At 48.4% G+C, this 19,295-nt stretch overlaps 1 protein-coding gene across 1 annotated transcript in view; it reads left to right on the top strand.

The window, feature by feature from the left end:
* The window catches only part of CRYL1 (crystallin lambda 1), a 72,132-nt gene that overhangs the window by 14,192 nt on the left and 38,645 nt on the right, over positions 1-19,295 (top strand). Inside the window, exon 3 of the mRNA XM_060079828.1 lies at positions 10,621-10,747. Coding sequence (XP_059935811.1) covers positions 10,621-10,747 — 127 coding nt within the window. The remainder of the gene's footprint in view (positions 1-10,620; positions 10,748-19,295) is intronic.

Below are 19,295 nucleotides of genomic sequence, written 5' to 3'. Positions count from 1 at the left end.
TGTGTATTCCTTGAGGAGGAGGAGGGACCCCGCCCTAAGTCTGCGCTGTTTCTTGACTGTTCCTCCCTGGTCTCTGCATGCCCTCCCTTCCCTGATCAGCAGCTGTTTGAATCTGCCCTTTGGAACTCAGGGAAGGTCTATTAGGCTGAACCCCTTTTCCTGCCAACAAGAAAAGGGGACACAAAAGGCTTTTGTGCCCAGGAGGGCCCCGCAGGGTCCTGCTCCACTTCACCTGTGCTCCCTCCTCCCAAGCCCTTGTCAACCACTGAGCTTTATACTGTATCAGTTTGGAATCACACAGTCTGTAGCCTGTTCACATGGACTTCTTTCATTTAATAATATGCACTTAGGTTTTCCCCATGTCTTTTCATAACTCAGTCCTTTTAGCACCGAATAATACTCCATTGTTGGGATACACCGCAGTTTATTTATCCATTTACTTACCGGAGGACATCTTGGACGCTCCCGCATTTTGACAGTTATAAACAAAGCTCCCATAAACAAACATCCACGCAGGTTTTTGTATGGACATGTTTTCAACTCCTAAGGGTAAATACCAAGGAGTACAATTGCTGGATCATATGGTAAGAGTATTTTTTTAAATAGATTTCCCTTTTTTTAAAAAAAATAAATTTATTTACTTATTTATTTTTGGCTGCATTGGGCCTTTGTTGCTGCATGTGGGCTTTCTCTAGTTACGGTGAGCGGGGGCCACTCCTCGTTGTGGTGCGCGGGCTTCTCATTGCGGTGGCTTCTCTTGTTGCGGAGCACAGGCTCCAGACGCGCAGGCTCAGTAGTTGTGGCTGACGGGCCTAGTTGCTCTGCGGCATGTGGGACCTTCCCGGACCAGGGCTCGAACCCCTATCCCCTGCATGGGCAGGCAGATTCTCAACCACTGCGCCACCAGGGAAGCCCAGCATTATTGTTTCCTGACTGCTCCTCCCTTTTCTCCGAATACCCTCCCTTCCCTCATTAGCAACTGTTTGAATCTGCCCCTTGGAGCTCAGGGAAAGTCAAGGAGGCTGAATGAAGCCTGTTTCCTACAAAGGAGAAATGGGGAGGGGCATGGAAAGGACTTGTACCCCACAGGGTCCTGCTCTGTTTCCTATTGACAGTTTACACAATCCAGATCTGAACATACTAAAACCATACAAACATGGTGGGTTGTCATGACCCCAGACAAGGTTCAGAAGGAAGGTTCTCTCCTAAGGAGGTGTGGTTAATTCAGATGCACAACAAGCACTAAAGGGGAGGGAGGAGGCCCAGATGGGCAGAGAAAAGTTTTATGTTTAAATTTTCCTGGAAATTTACAAATAAAATTTATAAATAAATTCATAAATTAAATCTGTAAATCAATTCATAAATAAAATTCCTTGAAATACGAATTTTATTTCATCAAGGTGATGTAGGGAGCAATAGGAATTTATTGTCAGTGTAACAACCATTAAGGGGAATACAGTGTAAAGAACTCTGAGGAATTTATGGCATTCCTAAGTAGGTAAAATTACACTGACTTTGATAAATTTATCTTTTGTTCCCACATTAGTGGTTTGTCTGAGTCAGGGCACAGGGAGGCCCTATGGGGATGGTAGTGACAGTTGTACTGGGCCTCACATGCTGGGCTTTTACTTGGTTTTCTGGCAAGCGTGTTGGTGGAGGCAGTTTGGAGCTGAGAGTTTAGCTCAACAGCAGGCCCAGGGTTGGAGGGAAGCCCAGCCTGGAGAGGCGACCCTGAGCCAGCCCTGTGCGGGCTGCAGACCAGCTCGGAGAGGCCAGACGGTAGAGCTTTAGGCCTTTCAGTTCCTCCTTGTGGAGCTGAAGCTGCCAGTCTGTGTGCGAGCAAGGGGCAGGCCTGCGTCCCAGCAAACTTAGTGTGTTAGCACTAGCTTTGGCGTCCGTAAAATCGTCACACGTCACAAAGTATTGTTTGTTTGTTTGTTTTTCAACCATTTAAAAATGTAAAAATCATCATGCTCTCTCAGGCCTTATGGGAACTGGACTGTAGTTTACTGACCTCTACGCTTTTCAGTTCTGTTATCGTTTCATCTTTTATTTTGTAGCCCTAGTTCCAACACAGCTGTAACCAAGAGAAAACTCTTATGATTCCTAATTGAAAAGTTCTTTGTCCTACTTCTTGGGGTATTTGTATTAATAGGCCTTATGTTTTAGGTGTATCATTAAAGATCTTGGCCACTTTTAAAGTCCTTTCAGGCATCAGGGAGAACGTGGGGAAATTATAAGTAGGGTTTTCTTGTTCCTTTTTTTTTTAGGCCCGATTAAAGGCTTTCCTATTTTCCTACTACTTTGCTTAATTAAGATCTAATACTTTAAAATATTATTGGTGGCCAATTAGATTGGCCTGTAAGAGTTTTCAACCAAAAACAAAACAAAACAAAACAAAACAAAAACACCAAACCAAAACAATTACTGTTAGCATCCTTGTTATAGAACAAGCAAGTGTACTGAATTCTTATGTCTTAAGACTTGAGTACACACAAATCTTTCCTCATACAGTGGCTTTGTTTTTATAACCCACATATGTGTTAAGTCGAGTTCACTTTAATATGCAGAACTGGTTGTACTTCTGACAGGAAGTGGGATTTCAGGATATCTTGTGACTGCCTCTGCTCAGATTGTTGCTGGCAAAAGCCTCCAGGAGAATTGGGTTTGAGTGCTGTCCGGCCACCCTCCTAGGTGGGGCACCACTCCGTTTTAGGTTTTGTGACTAATGTAAGGCCACCTGCTCCCCTTTCTTAAATCATGGGATTTTCAAATGTGCCATTCCTGCACCAGAGACCAAGTTAAGAGGCTCGGATCCAGACCTTACTTTTGGGAATATTTTGGTCAGGAAGATGAGTTCTGAGTGTCACAATCTTTTCAGCCAGGAAAGAATTATCACTGCTTCTTTCAGTAAGAGAAGCATCAGCCCACAGACTGAAATGACTGTCGGCTCACGTCGGCAGCAACACTGGGTGATGGCTGTGGTCCTGAGAGGTTCAGGACCCCAAGATGAAGTGTCCCTGACCATGTCTTAGGCACAAGGCTTAAGGAGAGCCAACTTTATCCTTTTGTCAAGAAGCATAAGCAGTGTATCTTTCCGATTGGGTTGAATTGACTGGTGGGTCATTGTTGTGCTCAAGGAGCATCATTTTTTTTTTAATATATTTATTTAGGCTGCATCGGGTCTTAGTTGCGGCATGTGGGATCTAGTTCCCTGACCGGGGATCGAACCCGGGCCCCCTGCATTGGGAGCGCAGAGTTTTACTCACTGGACCCCCAGGGAAGTCCCAAGGAACATCCTCTTGTGGCCCCTATTCTGTGGTCCTTGTCCCACAGGTGAGGACAGAGCTGTGCCCTCCTCTCGGCGCCCCTCGGTGTTCGATCTCCACCCACCAGACAGGATGGGCACAGAAAGAAAGCGATTCCTGTCCCCAGAGCCTAGAACGTATTGAGCACTAGCTCCATAGTTGTTTTAACTGAGTCATAGGAACATTTTCTAGAGCCTGTGGCTGTGTTTTTCACAGACTTTTCTGCCGTCTGTCCCGTCCTTGCGGTTTGGCTCACTTACCATATTCAGTTCTTCTGAACATCCTTTAGTAGAAAATAAAATGTTGAAACTCTTGGGCTTCCCTGGTGGCGCAGTGGTTGAGAGTCCGCCTGCCAATGCAGGGAACACGGGTTCGTGCCCCGGTCCGGGAGGATCCCACATGCCGCGGAGCGGCTGGGCCCGTGAGCCATGGCCGCTGGGCCTGCGCGTCCGGAGCCTGTGCTCTGCAACGGGAGAGGCCACAACAGTGAGAGGCCCGCGTACCGCAAAAAAAAAAAAAAAAAAAAAAAAAAAAATGTTGAAACTCTTTACTCCTGAATGAAAATTCTATGAGTTTTAAACCTATTAAATACAAATCTTAAGTGGGTTGAAATGGTACATCTTGATTCTAAACTTGCAAAAATGAACTTGAACTGGGTCAAGTTGATTTTTGAAGTATTAAAACATTAGAAGATAAAAGAAATGATCACAACTCATATCATGCCAAGAGTACTTAGTAAATTAAAAGAAAATAAGAATGCTGTCATCCGAGACTAATCTTTTTCTAACAAGGTGGCAAAATAAGTCACTTAAAACTCCACATATTTAGGGCTTCCCTGGTGGCGCAGTGGTTGAGAGTCCGCCTGCCGATGCAGGGGACACGAGTTCATGCCCCGGTCCGGGAAGATCCCATATGCCACGGAGTGGCTGGGCCCGTGAGCCATGGCCGCTGAGCCTGCGCGTCCGGAGCCTGTGCTCCGCAACGGGAGAGGCCACAACAGTGAGAGGCCCGCGTACTGCCGAAAAAAAAAAAAAAAGGTAAAAACTCTACATATTTAAATCCCATAATAGAAAGGGAGCTTGACCTTGGAAAACCCATTAGCAGATGCTTCGCTGCTTAGCTTTTGTTCTCCATTGTATGCTCAATGCTTGGCATGTATTAGGGCTCAGGAATTTGAGAGGATGGATGTATTTTAAGAAGAAAAACAAAAAGTAAACAGAGTTGTAATGTGGACCCAGACATTGGGGCTCCCCATGACTTGGGTCCAGTCTCTCTTCCACGTGGTGACGGGGCCGTCCTAGCCTCACGGGCCCAGGAGCCCTGGCCCGGGCCATCATGAGTCTGAGTGAGCACCCCAGGCAGGGCGGAGGACCAGCTGCCTGTCTGGCTGGAGCCCCGTCTGCAGTCGCTGACTTTGGGTGAACTCACCTCAGTTTCTTTACTGCCACTACTACCGTGTGGCGGTGGTCACTCTGAATTCGAGTCCACTAGAAATGAATCTGCTTTCTACGTGGATGTGGGTTTAATAGGACCGCAGAGCTGAGCTCTGAAGCTAGGCAGCTGCCCTGGGCCCCGCCTCCTGACTAACTGAGCCCCCTGGCCCAGTGACTGGGTCCCTGACTCGTTTTTAACTTGCTACCCAGGCCCCTGCACTTGCTTCGATATCTTGAACCCAGTTTTCATCTGGATCCTCTGCGCTGGTCTGTCCTGGATTGAAACTGACTTTTCGTTGTCCACATGGCTTTGGCCAGAATAACTGAGGACAATAGATCACAGAATGGCCAGATGGCTCCCATCTGCGTCGGCTACAGTTACCGGAAAAAGTATGCCATCTAGTAGCTGGAGCTATAAGAAACACGCGCAAGACACTCATGGGGACATTTTATCAAGTGTATTGAAGGCCAATAAAGAAGACGTCAGTCAGTGGGCGGGAGCCTGTCTGCAGGGGTTGAACAGGGACGGTGCAGAGCGGCAGCTGACCAGACCTACCTGGGCCGCGAAGTTCCGAAGTGGCCTGAGTGCCATCACCAGAATGGCGAACACCAGTGGCCCGTCAGTTCAGCGGCTTGTCGATCCTGACGTTGTCTGTCTTCACGGGTCTTGCTGGCCCTTGGCTGTCACTAGGACAGTTCAGATAATTGCTTCATGTTAGTTATTTACCCCTCTTCCCAAACAGAAACGGCTTTTGCTTTCTCTGATCTGTAAAAGTTACATATGCTAATTGTACATTAAAACTGGGGAGACATCAGAGTACTTTGGCTGTCCCTGAATGGCAGGGTTAGGAGTGACTGTTGCTGGGTCTGGGGACTCACGCTGACCTCCCGTCCTGCAGGCCCGGGTGGGAGGACGCACGTGTTCCCAGGGAGGGGAGGGCTGTGAAGGCTCACGTGGACTTACATCAGCGTGTGGACTCAGAACGTGAATCCTGGTCATTTCTCCCTATGAGGTTTCCTGCAACGACCAACAGGAAAGCAGGGGACACTTTGGTTGACCGGGCGCTGGTGGAATTGACCGGCAGAGGCTGAAGCAGGCCTTCTGCTCCCCGGGGTGTCTCCCGCCCAAGGGAAGGGACCTCTGAGTGCCTGAGAGGGGTGACAGCGGGGCCCTGGGTCCCAGCAGGCGGATGTTCAGGCCTCCTGTGGGACAGATGCAGGGACTTTTCTTCCTACCGCATATTGAACTTCATCTGCTTCCGGAGACGGAGACGCTTTCAGATTGAGGAGTCCAGGGGGCTGGGCCTGTAACCGGTGTGAATAGAGGGTGGGGAGAGAATGGAGTGGGGGAGGTGCAGCCTTTGGCGGATGGGGGACCAGCTTTGGTGGAAGGGATTCCAGATTTTAAAGGCCCTATGCGGTCAAACAAAAGAAGTCTGGGGCTCCTATTTTTATTTTTATTTTTTAAAATTTTTTTTTGCTGTACGCGGGCCTCTCACTGCTTTGGCCCCTCCCGTTGCGGAGCACAGGCTCCGGACGCGCAGGTCCAACGGCCATGGCTCACGGGCGCAGCCGCTCCGCGGCATGTGGGATCCTCCCGGACCGGGGCACGAACCCGCGTGCCCTGCATCGGCAGGCGGACTCTTAACCACTGCGCCACCAGGGAAGCCCTGGGGCTCCTATTTTTAATAAAAAGTTTGGTATTTTCCCACTTCAGAGACACTGAAAATGATAAAAATGAGATGAATGAATGAAAAGAAAGTGTCCGCACACATTCCACCGCAGGAGCACAGGGCGCCGCGGCACGTTGTCCCAATGTCACCCGGGCCTCTGAGGAGCATCAGCTTGATGCGGTTGGGCATCCCCGGGCCCTGGGACACGTCTGGCCTGGCCTCTCGTTTCCCAGCTGGCCTCTGCCCTGTGCCTCTGGGATTTAGCATTTGTGTTGGCCGAGGCCCAGTGGACTTGCATTCGTGAGCTCGGTCCTGCCTGGCTCTGCCCTTCCCCCACTTCCTGTCCGTCTCCAGCTGCCTCAGTGCCTCAGACCTCAGGGAAGAGGGGGGAAGTGGAAAAACCTGCCCCACATCCCCTTGGCACTTCATAACAGGCTGACAGTGAGGCTCCTTGTGGAGTTGGCCGCGGACAGGAAGCAGGCCGCGAGGCCGGGGCTGCAGGCGGGCACAGAGCACAGGGAGGTCAGGACACCAGGAATCCTCTGAAACAGCCCAATGCCTGGGTTGTTATATTTTAAACAATTTTATTAAGGAAATGCATGCATAAAGACAGCTATTAACTAGAGTTTATAACCCAAACCCACAGTCTCCTGTCCCCTGTCCCTACACCTGGGCTTAGGATCTGACCTGGGAACACATTCTGCTGTTTGGGAAATATTTGTGTTTTCTTTCTTTGATAAGTTCTTATCTTTTTAAATTAATAAATGTCTGTTTTAAATAAAAATCTCAAAAACAGAAATATACAAGAAGATCACCCATTTAGTACCTAGACTGTTAATTGTTAACATCTCCTTTTCTCCTAACTTTGCTGAAGTTAGGAGCCTTGAGTCCTGGTGCTGGGCTGACCTCTAGAGGTCAGGCTGGGGCACTGCAGCCTCTTAGCGGGCTCTAGTGGAACCCGTTCTTGGCCTCCGAGTAGTGAGTGTATGGGGCTGAGAAGCCAGCTGAGAGTCCTACATTTTCCAGGTATTTATGTTCGTCCCCTGCAAAGCTCGAGGCAGAAGTTCTTCCAAAACACTCAATGAAGGATATTGGAACTAGTGTAACTAGCTTTTTGGTTTGTTTGTTTTAGCTGATACACCACAGCTCTTCCAAATCATTTATATGACAAAACTCTCACAGATTCTGTCTCCTTTTAAAAAATTGAAGCCCGAGTCCCCTGCATGGTGATGGCCTGCGAGGGCTTCTTCACGAAGCCGTCCCAGAAGCAGAAGAGGCTGCGTCCACCTGATGCGTCGTGGACTTGTTCTCTTTGCCTGAAGCTTCTTTTTGGTAAAATAATAAAGAAACCTGTATTTCAGCACATCTTTCCATTTTTTCACAACAACAGTAGCAAGAAAGTTTCTCTTCCTCAATTTGTAGCTAAAGCAAAATACAAAATGCACAGCTTTAAGAAAGAAACAGAACAAGGGAGCTGGCCGACCCACGTGGGTCCTGGTGCCTCAGGAGCACTGACCTCCCCGGGACAGGGCAGAACAGGACAAGGCAGGACAGGGCAGGACGAGGCAGGACAGGGCAGGACAAGGCAGGACAGGGCAGGACAGGACAGGACAAGGCAGGACAGGGCAGGACAGGACAGGACAGGACAAGGCAGGACAGGACAGGACAGGACAGGACAAGGCAGGACAGGACAGGACAAGGCAGGACAGGGCAGGACAAGGCAGGATAGGACAGGGCAGGACAGGACAGGACAGGATAGGACAGGGCAGGACAGGGCAGGACATGACAAGGCAGGACAGGGCAGGACAGGACGAGGCAGGACAGGGTAGAACAGGACAGGACAGGACAGGATAGGACAGGGCAGGACAGGGCAGGACAGGACAAGGCAGGACAGGGCAGGACAGGACAAGGCAGGACAGGGTAGAACAGGACAGGACAGGACAAGGCAGGACAGGACAGGACAGGACAAGGCAGGACAGGACAGGGCAGGACAGGACAGGACAAGGCAGGACAGGGCAGGACATGACAAGGCAGGACAGGGCAGGACATGACAAGGCAGGGCAGGACAGGACAGGACAGGACAGGACAAGGCAGGACAGGACAGGACAGGGCAGGACAAGGCAGGATAGGACAAGGCAGGACAGGGCAGGACAGGACAGGGCAGGACAGGGCAGGACAGGACAGGACAGGACGAGCAGGGCTGCCCGTGGGTTACCTCAGCTCAGGGATGCCCTGCAGACACCGGCCCAGGGCCGTCCCTCCTGTCCAGGCCTCACTCACATGATGCCCGGCCTTCCCGTGGCCTCCTGTTCCTGCAGCGCCCGGTCCAGTGACCTGAGACCCAGACCCTTCAGGTAACTGGCCACGCTCAAGCCATCGCCCCAGCCCAGGGCCTCCCTGACCCCTGGCTGACACCCTGCGCCCAGGAGCGCCAACCCGACTTGTTCCCTCCAAAGGACTCCAACAGCTTAAAGATAAAACCTGCGGCCTGAAACCATGTGAAAGTGGCTGAGTCACTGGCAGAGAAATCCAGAGAATGTTCTGGAAAGCCTGCGCATGTTGGTGCGTGTGCTTACCTTGTGTATTTAACGTGTCGTGAGTTACAACCGCGGGGCCCTGGTCCACATTGCGAGGCGCCTCCTCGTGCCCTTCTCCCCAGGGGCCCACTGCGGCTGAACAACCACTGGTTTCTGGTTTTACCCACCATGGGCCTTGTTTCACCCTTTAAAAATTAAAAAAAAAAAAGTTTAATTGTAAAATACATATAACATAAGACTTACTATCTTAATCACGTTGGGGTCCAGTTCAGTGACATTAAGCGCATTCACACTGTCGTACAACCGTCTGTCTCCATCACTCTTGTCATCGTCATTTTGCAAAACAGACTCTGTCCCCGTTAGACAGCAGCCTACTCCAGCCCCTGGCAGCCCCCACTCTCTCTCTGTGTCTCTGTGAAGTTGGTTATTCTAGGGACTTCATACAAGTGGAGTCACACAGTCCTTGTCCTTTTGTGGCTGGCTTGTTTCACTGAGCCTGATGTCCTCAAGGTTCATCCATGGTGTTGTAACTGAAAGTGGGGTCCGGCCGCTCGCCACTCAAAAGCCAATAACGAGGCCAGGCTGGTGGAAAGGAAGGTTTGCTTTATTTTGCAGGCTGGCAGCCGGGGTCGGCGGCGGGGGAGGGAGACGGACGCCTGTCCAAAGGCTGACTCCCCCCGCTGACAACCAGGGGGCAAGAGCTTTTACAGACAGCTTTTATTCTACCGGCAGGAACAGCACAGGCAGCTCTGACTGTCACCATGAAATTGGTCGTCGGTGGTCTGACCAACGTCATCTTGATTGTTTTAGGTGCAGTTAACCTTCAGTTCCACATTCGGTTTGTTTCCATGTCTTTGAGGCCAGTTCTCGGAATTGTGGCAGCTTCTGTCATGGCTACAGTCTGGTCATCATGGAGTTAACTTCTTCCACCTGGTGAGGGTTTCAGTATCTACAAGACAGCTCCCAGGATACGGCTCAGAGTATTATCTCTATCCCTTAAGGGGGAACTAAAGGTCCTTGACTATGCTTAATGACTAAACAATTATTTTTTGGTCTCCTTTGACTGTTTTCATTTGCTTCTGCATTTTCTCACTTCTCTGATTAAACTTATTCTTTGGCTAAAGTTTTTCCACAGACAAAGGGCAGGCTGAGGACATGGGGGGCAGGGACCATAGGGTCCTGCTGCGTTTCAGTGTAGCCTGTGTCAGGATTTCCTTCCCTCTTAAGGCTGAGTACCGTTCCATTGTGTGGTTGTGTATCCATTCATCCATCTGTGGACATTGGGTTGTTTCCCTCTTCTGGCCCCTGAGCAATGCTGGTATGGACACGGGGGTGCAAATATGTGTTTGAGTCCCAGCTTTTAGCTTTCGGGGGTGTACACCCAAAAGTGGAGTCACCAGTTCATGATAGTCCTATTTTTAACTTGTTGAGAAACCACCGGACATTTGCCCCCCTGGCTGCAGCTTTTACATTCCAGCCAGCGGTGCACAGGGTTGTTTCTCCACATCCCCGCCAGCGCTTGGTTTCTTCTCTCTTCTGTTCACCGCCACCATCCTAATGGGCGTCCCGTGGTTTTGATTTGCATTTCCCTGCTGATGAGTAACGCAGACCTCTGTTTGATTTTGAATTGTTTCCGAATACTCACGGCTCACTCTGCACTGCTTTCCAGAAAGGAGATGAAGTTGCTGGAACAGGCGGGCTCCCTGAAAGGCTTGCTGGGCGCCGAGGAGCAGCTGTCACTCATCAGCAGTTGTTCCGACCTCCGGGAGGCAGTAGAGGGCGCCCTGCACGTCCAGGTGAGTGGGGACACCTGCCCGCCGGGGACGGAACAGCTAGCCTTCCAGCTCCTTGGGTCAAAGGCAGTCGAAGGCGTGGGCATCGTGTACCTGCAGGTCAGGATGCCGTTCACGTGACAGGAAACACTGTCTTTAACCGTCTGGTACATGGGCTCTCGTCAAACCCCTGGGACAGTGTTATCTTTCAGGGGTGTTAGAATGCTGAGCAAAAATACATTTTCTGGACAGCTAACACTGTTATTTTGTTTTTCTTCTAGCTGAATGAGAGATTATGTTCTTGTTCTCATATGCAATTGTGTAAAAGCTTAAAGAAATCACCCAAAAGAAACCCTTTCATTTCTTGTGGCATTTGCATTTAGTTTTTCCAACAACGTCACTCAGCAAAAGCGGGCTCTCTGGGGGCCCTATTCCCACCGCCAAGGATGCTGCAGGCCGAGCGGGAGGTGGCCTCGGGGCCAGGGGAGCAGCTCGGTGCCCTCGCAGGGTCCAGCCCACCCGGGCCTACAAGCAGCTCCTGACCCACTAAGACCCCGGTGTCACCCCAGCTTCTGAAATGTGACACTTACTGCCCAGGGTTGATGCGGGCTTCGCTCCGGAGCCCCTCACTGTCTGTCCAGTCAGTGCTGATGTTTCGTCTGCTCTGTGATGATGGTTGAGCTGAGAATGTGGGAGCAAAGCCGGGGCCCGAGCATGTTTCCTGGTCCAGAGGCCGAGGGCCTGACGCTCCTCCAGTTCACACAGCAAAGCTCCCCGTCTCCTCCTGGTCTTTCCATCCGGATCTCGTGACACCAAGGGCTCTGAGGGGCCCCGGCGTTACTGCTTAGCCTTCCTGACGTGGCCCCGAATGCCCAGGGGTCCTCCCAGCACGGTCCCCACAGAGGAGGGTCTGCACGTGGTTAGCTTGTTTTTTTTTTTTTTTTGGTTAGCTTGTTTTTAAGGGAAGTGTCTTCTCTTCTGCGACCCTGCTGGAGGAGGGGGATGTAGGTTGTGCAGCTCATGGTGCCAGCAGAGACGCCCTGCAGGGGCGAGGGGACGGGGGACCGAGGGCTCCAGAGCAGACCTTGAGCCACCCACCCTGCACTGGGCAGCTGAGGGCCTTTCTCCGGCTTCCTGACCCGACACCTCGTCCTGGTCCGGCGAGGGTGGGACACCCAAGCCTGGCTTGTCGTGGTCACATCAGGTGACCCTAATGCAAGGCCAGGCTCCGTTGCCTCCAATGAGAACATCAATAAGTTCCTTTTTGGGGTCAGTTTGATACATAATATTTACAGGACGGAAATGCAAGTTTATAATGACATGTATGGTGTGACCTGACATGTGAACATGTGACCACGTTTCACAGAACACTCGTTCAGACTTTTAACGGTGCCTGACTTGGCGTCTGTCTTCACTAAGTGACTTGAGCCTCTTTTCCTTTTTTTTTTTTTTTTTTTTTTTTTTTTTTCCTTTTTGCGTTATGTGGGCTTCTCACTGTCGCGGCCCCTCCCGTTGCGGAGCACAGGCTCCGGACACGCAGGCCCAGCAGCCATGGCTCACGGGCCCAGCCGCTCCGCGGCATATGGGATCCTCCCAGACCGGGGCACGAACCCATATCCCCTGCATCGGCAGGCGGACTCCCAACCACTGCGCCACCAGGGAGGCCCTTCCTTTTTTTAAAAAAATTTATTTATTTTATTTTTGGCTGCCTCGGGTCTTGGTTGCTGCTCGCGGGCTTTTCTCTAGTTGCGACGAGCGGGGGCTACTCTTCGTTGTGGTGCGCGGGCTTCTCGTTGCGGTGGCTTCTCTTATTGCAGAGCATGGGCTCTAGGTGCACGGACTTCTGTAGTTGTGGCTCCTGGGCTCAGTAGTTGTGGCTCGTGGGCTCCGTAGTTGTGGCTCGCGGGCTCTAGAGCACAGGCTTAGTAGTTGTGGCGCACGGGCTTAGTTGCTCCACGGCATGTGGGATCTTCCCGGACCAGGGATCGAGCCCGTGTCCCCTGCATTGGCAGGAGGATTCTCAACCACTGCGCCACCAGGGAAACCCACAACTAATGCATCTTAATTTCACCTTATGTTCTCCAAACAAATGAGAAAATAAATCCCCCCAGTCAAAACCTGCCTGATGTGATACCATGTATTTGTTAAGTTATATTAGGTTTCTAACAATCTGGGGATGTTAAAATTTTATTTTAAAGAATAAAGAAAGTTTGGGAGAATCCTACTCAGGTCCATTATTCCAAAAATGTTTTAGTACTTTCCTGTATTTGTATTTCTTTCCATTTCTTCTGTTTATTTTCTCTCTTTCTCTAACATACTTAACATTATACTGTAAATAGAATTTTGCATCACGGTTTCTCTTTAGGACTTTACAACCTTTCTTGCCTTCCTGTCTCTATAAGATAGAGGTACAATTTTTGGACTTAAAAAAAACACTGTTATGTTTATCATGTGATATCTAACCTGAGAGAACCTTCCATCTAAAAATGACCTTGGGGCTTCCCTGGTGGCGCAGTGGTTAAGAATCTGCCTGCCAATGCAGGGGACATGGGTTTGATCCCTGGTCCAGGAAGATCCCACATGCCACAGAGCAACTAAGCCGTGTGCCACAGCTACTGAGCCTGTGCTCTAGAGCCCACGAGCCACAACTACTGAAGCCCGCGTGCCTAGAGCCCGTGCTCCACACAAGAGAAGCCACCTCAGTGAGAAGCCTGCGCACCACAATGAAGAGTAGCCCCCACTCACCGCAACTAAAGAAAGCCTGCGTGCAGCAATGAAGATCCAACGCAGCCAAAAATAAATAAATAAATAAATATAAAAAAAATAAAAATAAATAAAAATGACCTTGAAGCTGAAGGGCCAAGGCCATGGCTGCATCCGCTCCCTGCCAGCCTCATGGCACCTCCACGTCTTAGTGCCCGGAGGCTTCCTGCTAGCCACCCCTTCTTAGCAATTCTTTATGGCTCCCTTTTTCCCAATTATAAAAGGAAAAATTCTCATTGTAGAAAAATTAATCCAGGCTACTTGGAGACTTTTTTTTAATAAAAAGAAAATGATCATTTCTTTAGTGAATTGTCCAAAGTCAGGAGGCAGCGCATGTGAATTAATACAAACAACGCTTCCGCCACAGACCATCCAGTTGTGGGATTTACTGAGTCCCGAGGGTCACAGCCCAGAAATGTGAGCGTAGTTCTTTGTGGTCAGTTTGTCTTCTACCCAAACCCCAGCGGGGGGGAGCCTGGGTCAGAAGGTTTCCTAACACTCTGCTGAAATGTGGGAGCGTGCAAGAATGGAACCTGAATTTCTAGAACTTAGTGCAATTTTGAAATCAAATCTTGCCTGGCAAGAGAATCTACCGTGCTGGAAAAATAAGTTTATTCTGAAAAGCCCGTCTAATGCATTGGCTGTTACAGAGCATTCAGGCTCACTAGCTGTGGTACAGAGGCTTCATCTTACCTCTGGAATTTCAGACCTGAGATCAAGGTAGCTGGTAGGAGCCCTGGGAATGGTCATGGAATTATGTATGAGCTTTAAGTGGACTTACCTTACACAAGCAGGACAGCAGCCGAGATCTAGAAGTAAAAATGATATTTATCCATGTAGGTGTGAGAATTTGCATCTGAACCTTACCTATAAAATTTAGAAAATGCTAATCTTTTTTTTTTTGGCTGTGTTTGGTCTTCGTTGCTGAGCGCGTGTCCCCTGCATTGGCAGGCGGATTCTTGACCACTGTGCCACCAGGGAAGTCTAGGGTCTTTTCTATCCTAACAGATTTTCTGTCTACTTATTCTATCCAACACTGAGAGAAAAGTGTTGACGTCCGTAATTATGGATTCATTTCTCAATTAGTTCAAATTAATTGAGTTATATAGTTGGGATATATATATATATATATAGTTGGGATATATCTCAAGGCATATAGTTGGGCCTTGAGCTTTTATCCTACAGACTCTTTTTATTTACTTATTTTTAAAATTTTTTGGCCACACAGCATGTGGGATCTTGGTTCCTTGACCAGGGATCGAACCTGTGCCCCTTACAGTGGGAGAGCAGAGTCTTAACCACTGAACTGCCAGGGAAGTCCCAAGACTTTTTTAATTAGCATGTTTTGGTCCATTAAAGTTAATGTAATTATTGATATGGTGGATTACAATCTACCGTGTTGCTTGTTGTTTTCCATTTGTTTTTTGTTCTTCTCCTCACCCTTATTTCTGGCTGGCTTTTAGATTGAATATTTTTTATCATTTCATTTTATTTCCATGATTGTTCATTATTTATACCTCTGAAAAATTTTTTGGTGATTGCCATAGGATTTATGAAATTCCTTTTTAACTAGGCATGGTCTACCTTCATGTGTCGTGTAAGAACCTTACAGCATACTCCCAGCTCCTCAGTCTTTTGTGTTGTTGTCATAGATTTTCCTTTTACACATCCTGTAGCAGCAAATACAGCTGCTGCTTTTTCTTCATACAGTCAACGAACATTTAGAGCAATTAAAACTAAATTTTATATTTACCTGCATTTTCACTGTTCCAGCACTCTTCATTTTTTTGTGTAAGCCCCAGTTTCTGCTAGATCTGTGGTTTTATGTTCGTTTTGGAAATACCTTGGCCAGTATCTCTTCAAGCTTTTTATTGGTACCCATTCTCTCTTCTGCGATTTCAATTACATGTATATTAGAGTAGTTCATGATGTTCCAGAGCTTTTGGATTCTCTGTTCTCTTTTGTTTCGGTTTTTTTCTCCCAGTTTTTTTTCTCTTTGCGTTTTTGTTCGGGTAATTTCTACTGACCTATCTTTCATTTCATTGAGTATTTCTTTATCTCTATAGAGTCTACTAATGAGACTGTATTAATTACCTATTGCTATATAACAGATTACCCCAAACAGTAATTTAAAACAACAATAAACATATATAATCTTGGGAGTGCCTTGGCTGAGTGGTTCTGGCTTTGGGTCTCTTGATGTTTCAGTTAAGGTATTGGCCAGGGTAGATAGTGGCTATTGTCTGAGACCTGGTGTGACTGGGGGGTTCATTTTCAAGATGGATCATTGACATGGCTGCCAAATTGATTGATAGGAAGCTGTGGTTCCTCCCCATGTAGACCTGTCCGTGGGTCTACCTGAATGTCCTCGTGACATGGTAGTTGGCTTCCCCCAGACGAGTGATGCCAGAGAGCACATGCTGAAAGCTGGCCTCCAAAGTCACGTGCTGCCATTTTACACAGGTCAGGCCTATGCAGTGCGGGTGGGACCCACACAAGGGCACGCACGCCAGGAGGCAGGGGCTCATAATAGTTCCCATCTCTCTGCTGAAAGCATCTATCTGTTCACTTTGCCACTAGAGTATTTAACATGTTGAGTCATAGTTATTTTCAGTTCTCTGATAGTTCTAACATGTGGATTATCTCTGAGTCTAATTCTGTTGACTGCTTTGTCTCTTGACAAGAGGAGGTTTCCCTTGCTTTTTTTTTTTTTTTTTTTGAGGTACGCAGGCCTCTCACTGTTGTGGCCTCTCCCGTTGCGGAGCACAGGCTCCGGACGCGCAGGCTCAGCGGCCATGGCTCACGGGGCCCAGCCGCTCCACGGCATGTGGGATCCTCCCGGACCGGGGCACGAACCCGCGTCCCCTGCATCGGCAAGCGGACTCTCAACCACTGCACCACCAGGGAAGCCCCATTTTCTTCTTGAGTAAAACTAAGCACCGTGTGTCTTAACAAACTTCTGCTACAATGGCTGGAAAGTTGCAGAGGTGAACCAATTTGTGCAGTGATCTGATTTTTCAGGGAAAATGCTGGGAAAAAACACAGGTGCCAATAAATGATTATCTCCTGGAGGTGGAGTTTTGTGAGGTTTGTCTTTTTCCTTGGTCATATTTTCTAAATTTTCAGCAATGAACATGTATTACTTTCGTGGTAATAAAACACACGGATTCTCTGGCAGGTTCGTTGGGGGCACCTGAGGGTGTAGTGGTCAAGACCCGGCCCTGGGAGACCAACAGACATGGGTTCAGGTCCCGCTTCTGTTTCTTCCTAGTTACACGAGCTTTGGCAAGTTCTCAGCTCTGTGCAAATCAGCTCTCACATTTCTAAAACATGGGTAATACGTGAAGATGCTTATTCTGAGAATTAAATGAAAAGGTATACAAAGTGCTTACCACGTACCAGGTACGGGTTGAAATGCTCAGGAAATACCAGAGTTTCTTTTTATTTATTTAAAATTAAAAAAAAATTTTGGGCTGCATTGGGTCTTTGTTGCTGCACGTGGGCTTTCTCTAGTTGTGGCGAGCAGGGACTACTCTTCATCGCGGTGCGCAGGCTTCTCATTGCTGTGGCTTCTCTTGTCGCGGAGCACGGGCTCTAGGCATGTGGGCTCAGTAGTTGTGGCTCGCGGGCTCTAGAGCACAGGCTCAGTAGTTGGGGCTCACAGGCTTTGTTGCTCCGCGGCATATGGGATCTTCCCGGACCAGGGCTCGAACCCGTGTCCCCTGCACTGGCAGGCGGATTCTTAACCACTGCGCCACCAAGTCCCTGAACACATTTTTTAAAGTGGCTTTTGAGAGATTTGCACTGTGAATTTTGGCTGTAACTGTTGGCAGAATGGATGCTGGTTGCTACTTTGTTAGCGGGTGTCCCTGGACCCAGAACCGCCTGGCCCGTGTGGCCACTGCAGGCCCTGCATGGCTGGAGCACTTGAAACAATGCTGGCCAAACTGACACAGGTGTAAAATCCCCACTGGATTTCAAAGACTTACTAAGGAAAAAAGAAAAAGGATGTAAAAGATCTCAATAATTTTTAGTGCCAATTATATGTTGAAATGACAATATTTGGGTATATTCATTTAAGTAAAGTACGTTGGTAAAACTAAGTTCACTGATTTCTTTTTGCTTTCTTAATGTGGCTACTAGAAAACTGAGAATTGTGTACATAACTCGTTGTTTTTCCGTTGGGCGGCTGGTCTGGAGCATAAGCCTCCCTGGCCCTGAACTGGATCAGTTAGTCATGGTCCCTGCTGTTCCCCTGGGCAGCGCCTGCCCTTCTGGTTACTGTTTAAAGGGAAATAACCACTTGTTTTACTTATCTTTGCACATTTGACCAAGCCTCTGCCTTGCACTGTGCTTCTGCTGGCACATTTGTTTCCAAACCTTGGGGAATATATTTGAGTGAATGATCTGTGAATGTGCTGTATGACACTATATTGACGATGCTGTTGATTGTAAGAGATCTTCCAACGTGAGAACCATTAAGGAAAAAAATGCAAATTAGAAGATGACACAGCTTTATCTAACCCTTGACCTATTTGGTGCTTTGAGTTTCTTCCTCTAGTTCATTTGCAAATGAATGAATCAAAATATTCTGTAACTTTTTGAAAAGCCCTTTAGAATTATTGACTCGGTGTCCAGGAAGTTGAAGAGTCCGGCGTCGGAGGGGGACTGCCTTACCCAGCTTCTCTGTGCCTCGGCCTCGGCCTCTGTAAAGTGAGGTGATGGTGGAACGTACAGCTGCTCCGTTGTCCTGAGACCTGCGTGAGCGTCTGTGAATTAAAGCAGCGCCCAGCATGGAGCAAAGCCCGGGAAAGAGGGATCATCCTGCAGTCCTTGTGTGTGTGTGGGGGGGTGAATCCCCATTTACAGACCAGGGAACCAAACTGACCAAGGGTACACATGTAGTGAGTGCTAGGTCAGGATTTAGCTTCTCGTATCAGACTGGATTTCTGAGCTAGAAGAGAATGTAAGGTCTCTGGCTCAGTTTAGTGCCACAGGCCCTAGCGATGTATTTTCCCATGATCCAAGAATTGGATGCATGTTGCATTTCATGTGAACTCGCTTCCACATCAGCTGTCCTCACAGAGTTAGAGAGACCAGCTCAGGTGGGCAGGGACACTGACGTCCTTCCAACAGGAACAGGTGGCACTCAGCCCCAGGAAGGACACCGAGAGTGGCCCGGACCTTCTGATTTTTCACGTTAACCAGGCAAGTGAGAAGTTGGAATTTTTATTTCTGATTTTTAAATCTTGACTCCGATTTTCTTAATCACATTGTGATTATGTGTGACCTCTGATTACAATCTGGTCTAAATGTTAATTCTGATTGACGTTAACAGTTCCCTTGGAGAAGCTTCATGAGTATTTTCTTCTTGATCACTTTTGTTTTACTTCCTTCAGAGACGTTTCTCTGGGGCTGGTGGATACGTATGTAACACAGTTGTTTCGACAGTGACTTGAGGAGTGTTAGACTTTTTTTTTTTTTTAATATTTATTTATTTATTTATTTGGCTGTGCCGGGTCTTAGTTATGGCATGCGGAATTCTTAGTTGCAGTATATGGACTTTTAGCTGTGGGATGCATGTGGCATCTAGTTCCCTGACCATAGATCGAACCCAGACACCCTGCATTGGGAACGGGGAGTCTTAACCACTGGACCACCAGGGAAGTCTCTGTGTTAGAGTTTTATATCCAGTCTTTATTACAAAACACATTTCAGGTAGGAGGAGGTCTAGGAAAGACTTATCTCTCCTTAACGTAGACGTAAAAATCCTTAACAGAACTAATAAGAACCTGCTGTATATAAAAAA

This window comes from Mesoplodon densirostris, chromosome 17, assembly GCF_025265405.1.
Source record: "Mesoplodon densirostris isolate mMesDen1 chromosome 17, mMesDen1 primary haplotype, whole genome shotgun sequence".
Classification (NCBI taxonomy): domain Eukaryota; kingdom Metazoa; phylum Chordata; class Mammalia; order Artiodactyla; family Ziphiidae; genus Mesoplodon; species Mesoplodon densirostris.
The sequence above is the reverse complement of the archived record's forward strand: the minus strand, read 5'-3'. Positions and strand labels throughout refer to the sequence as shown.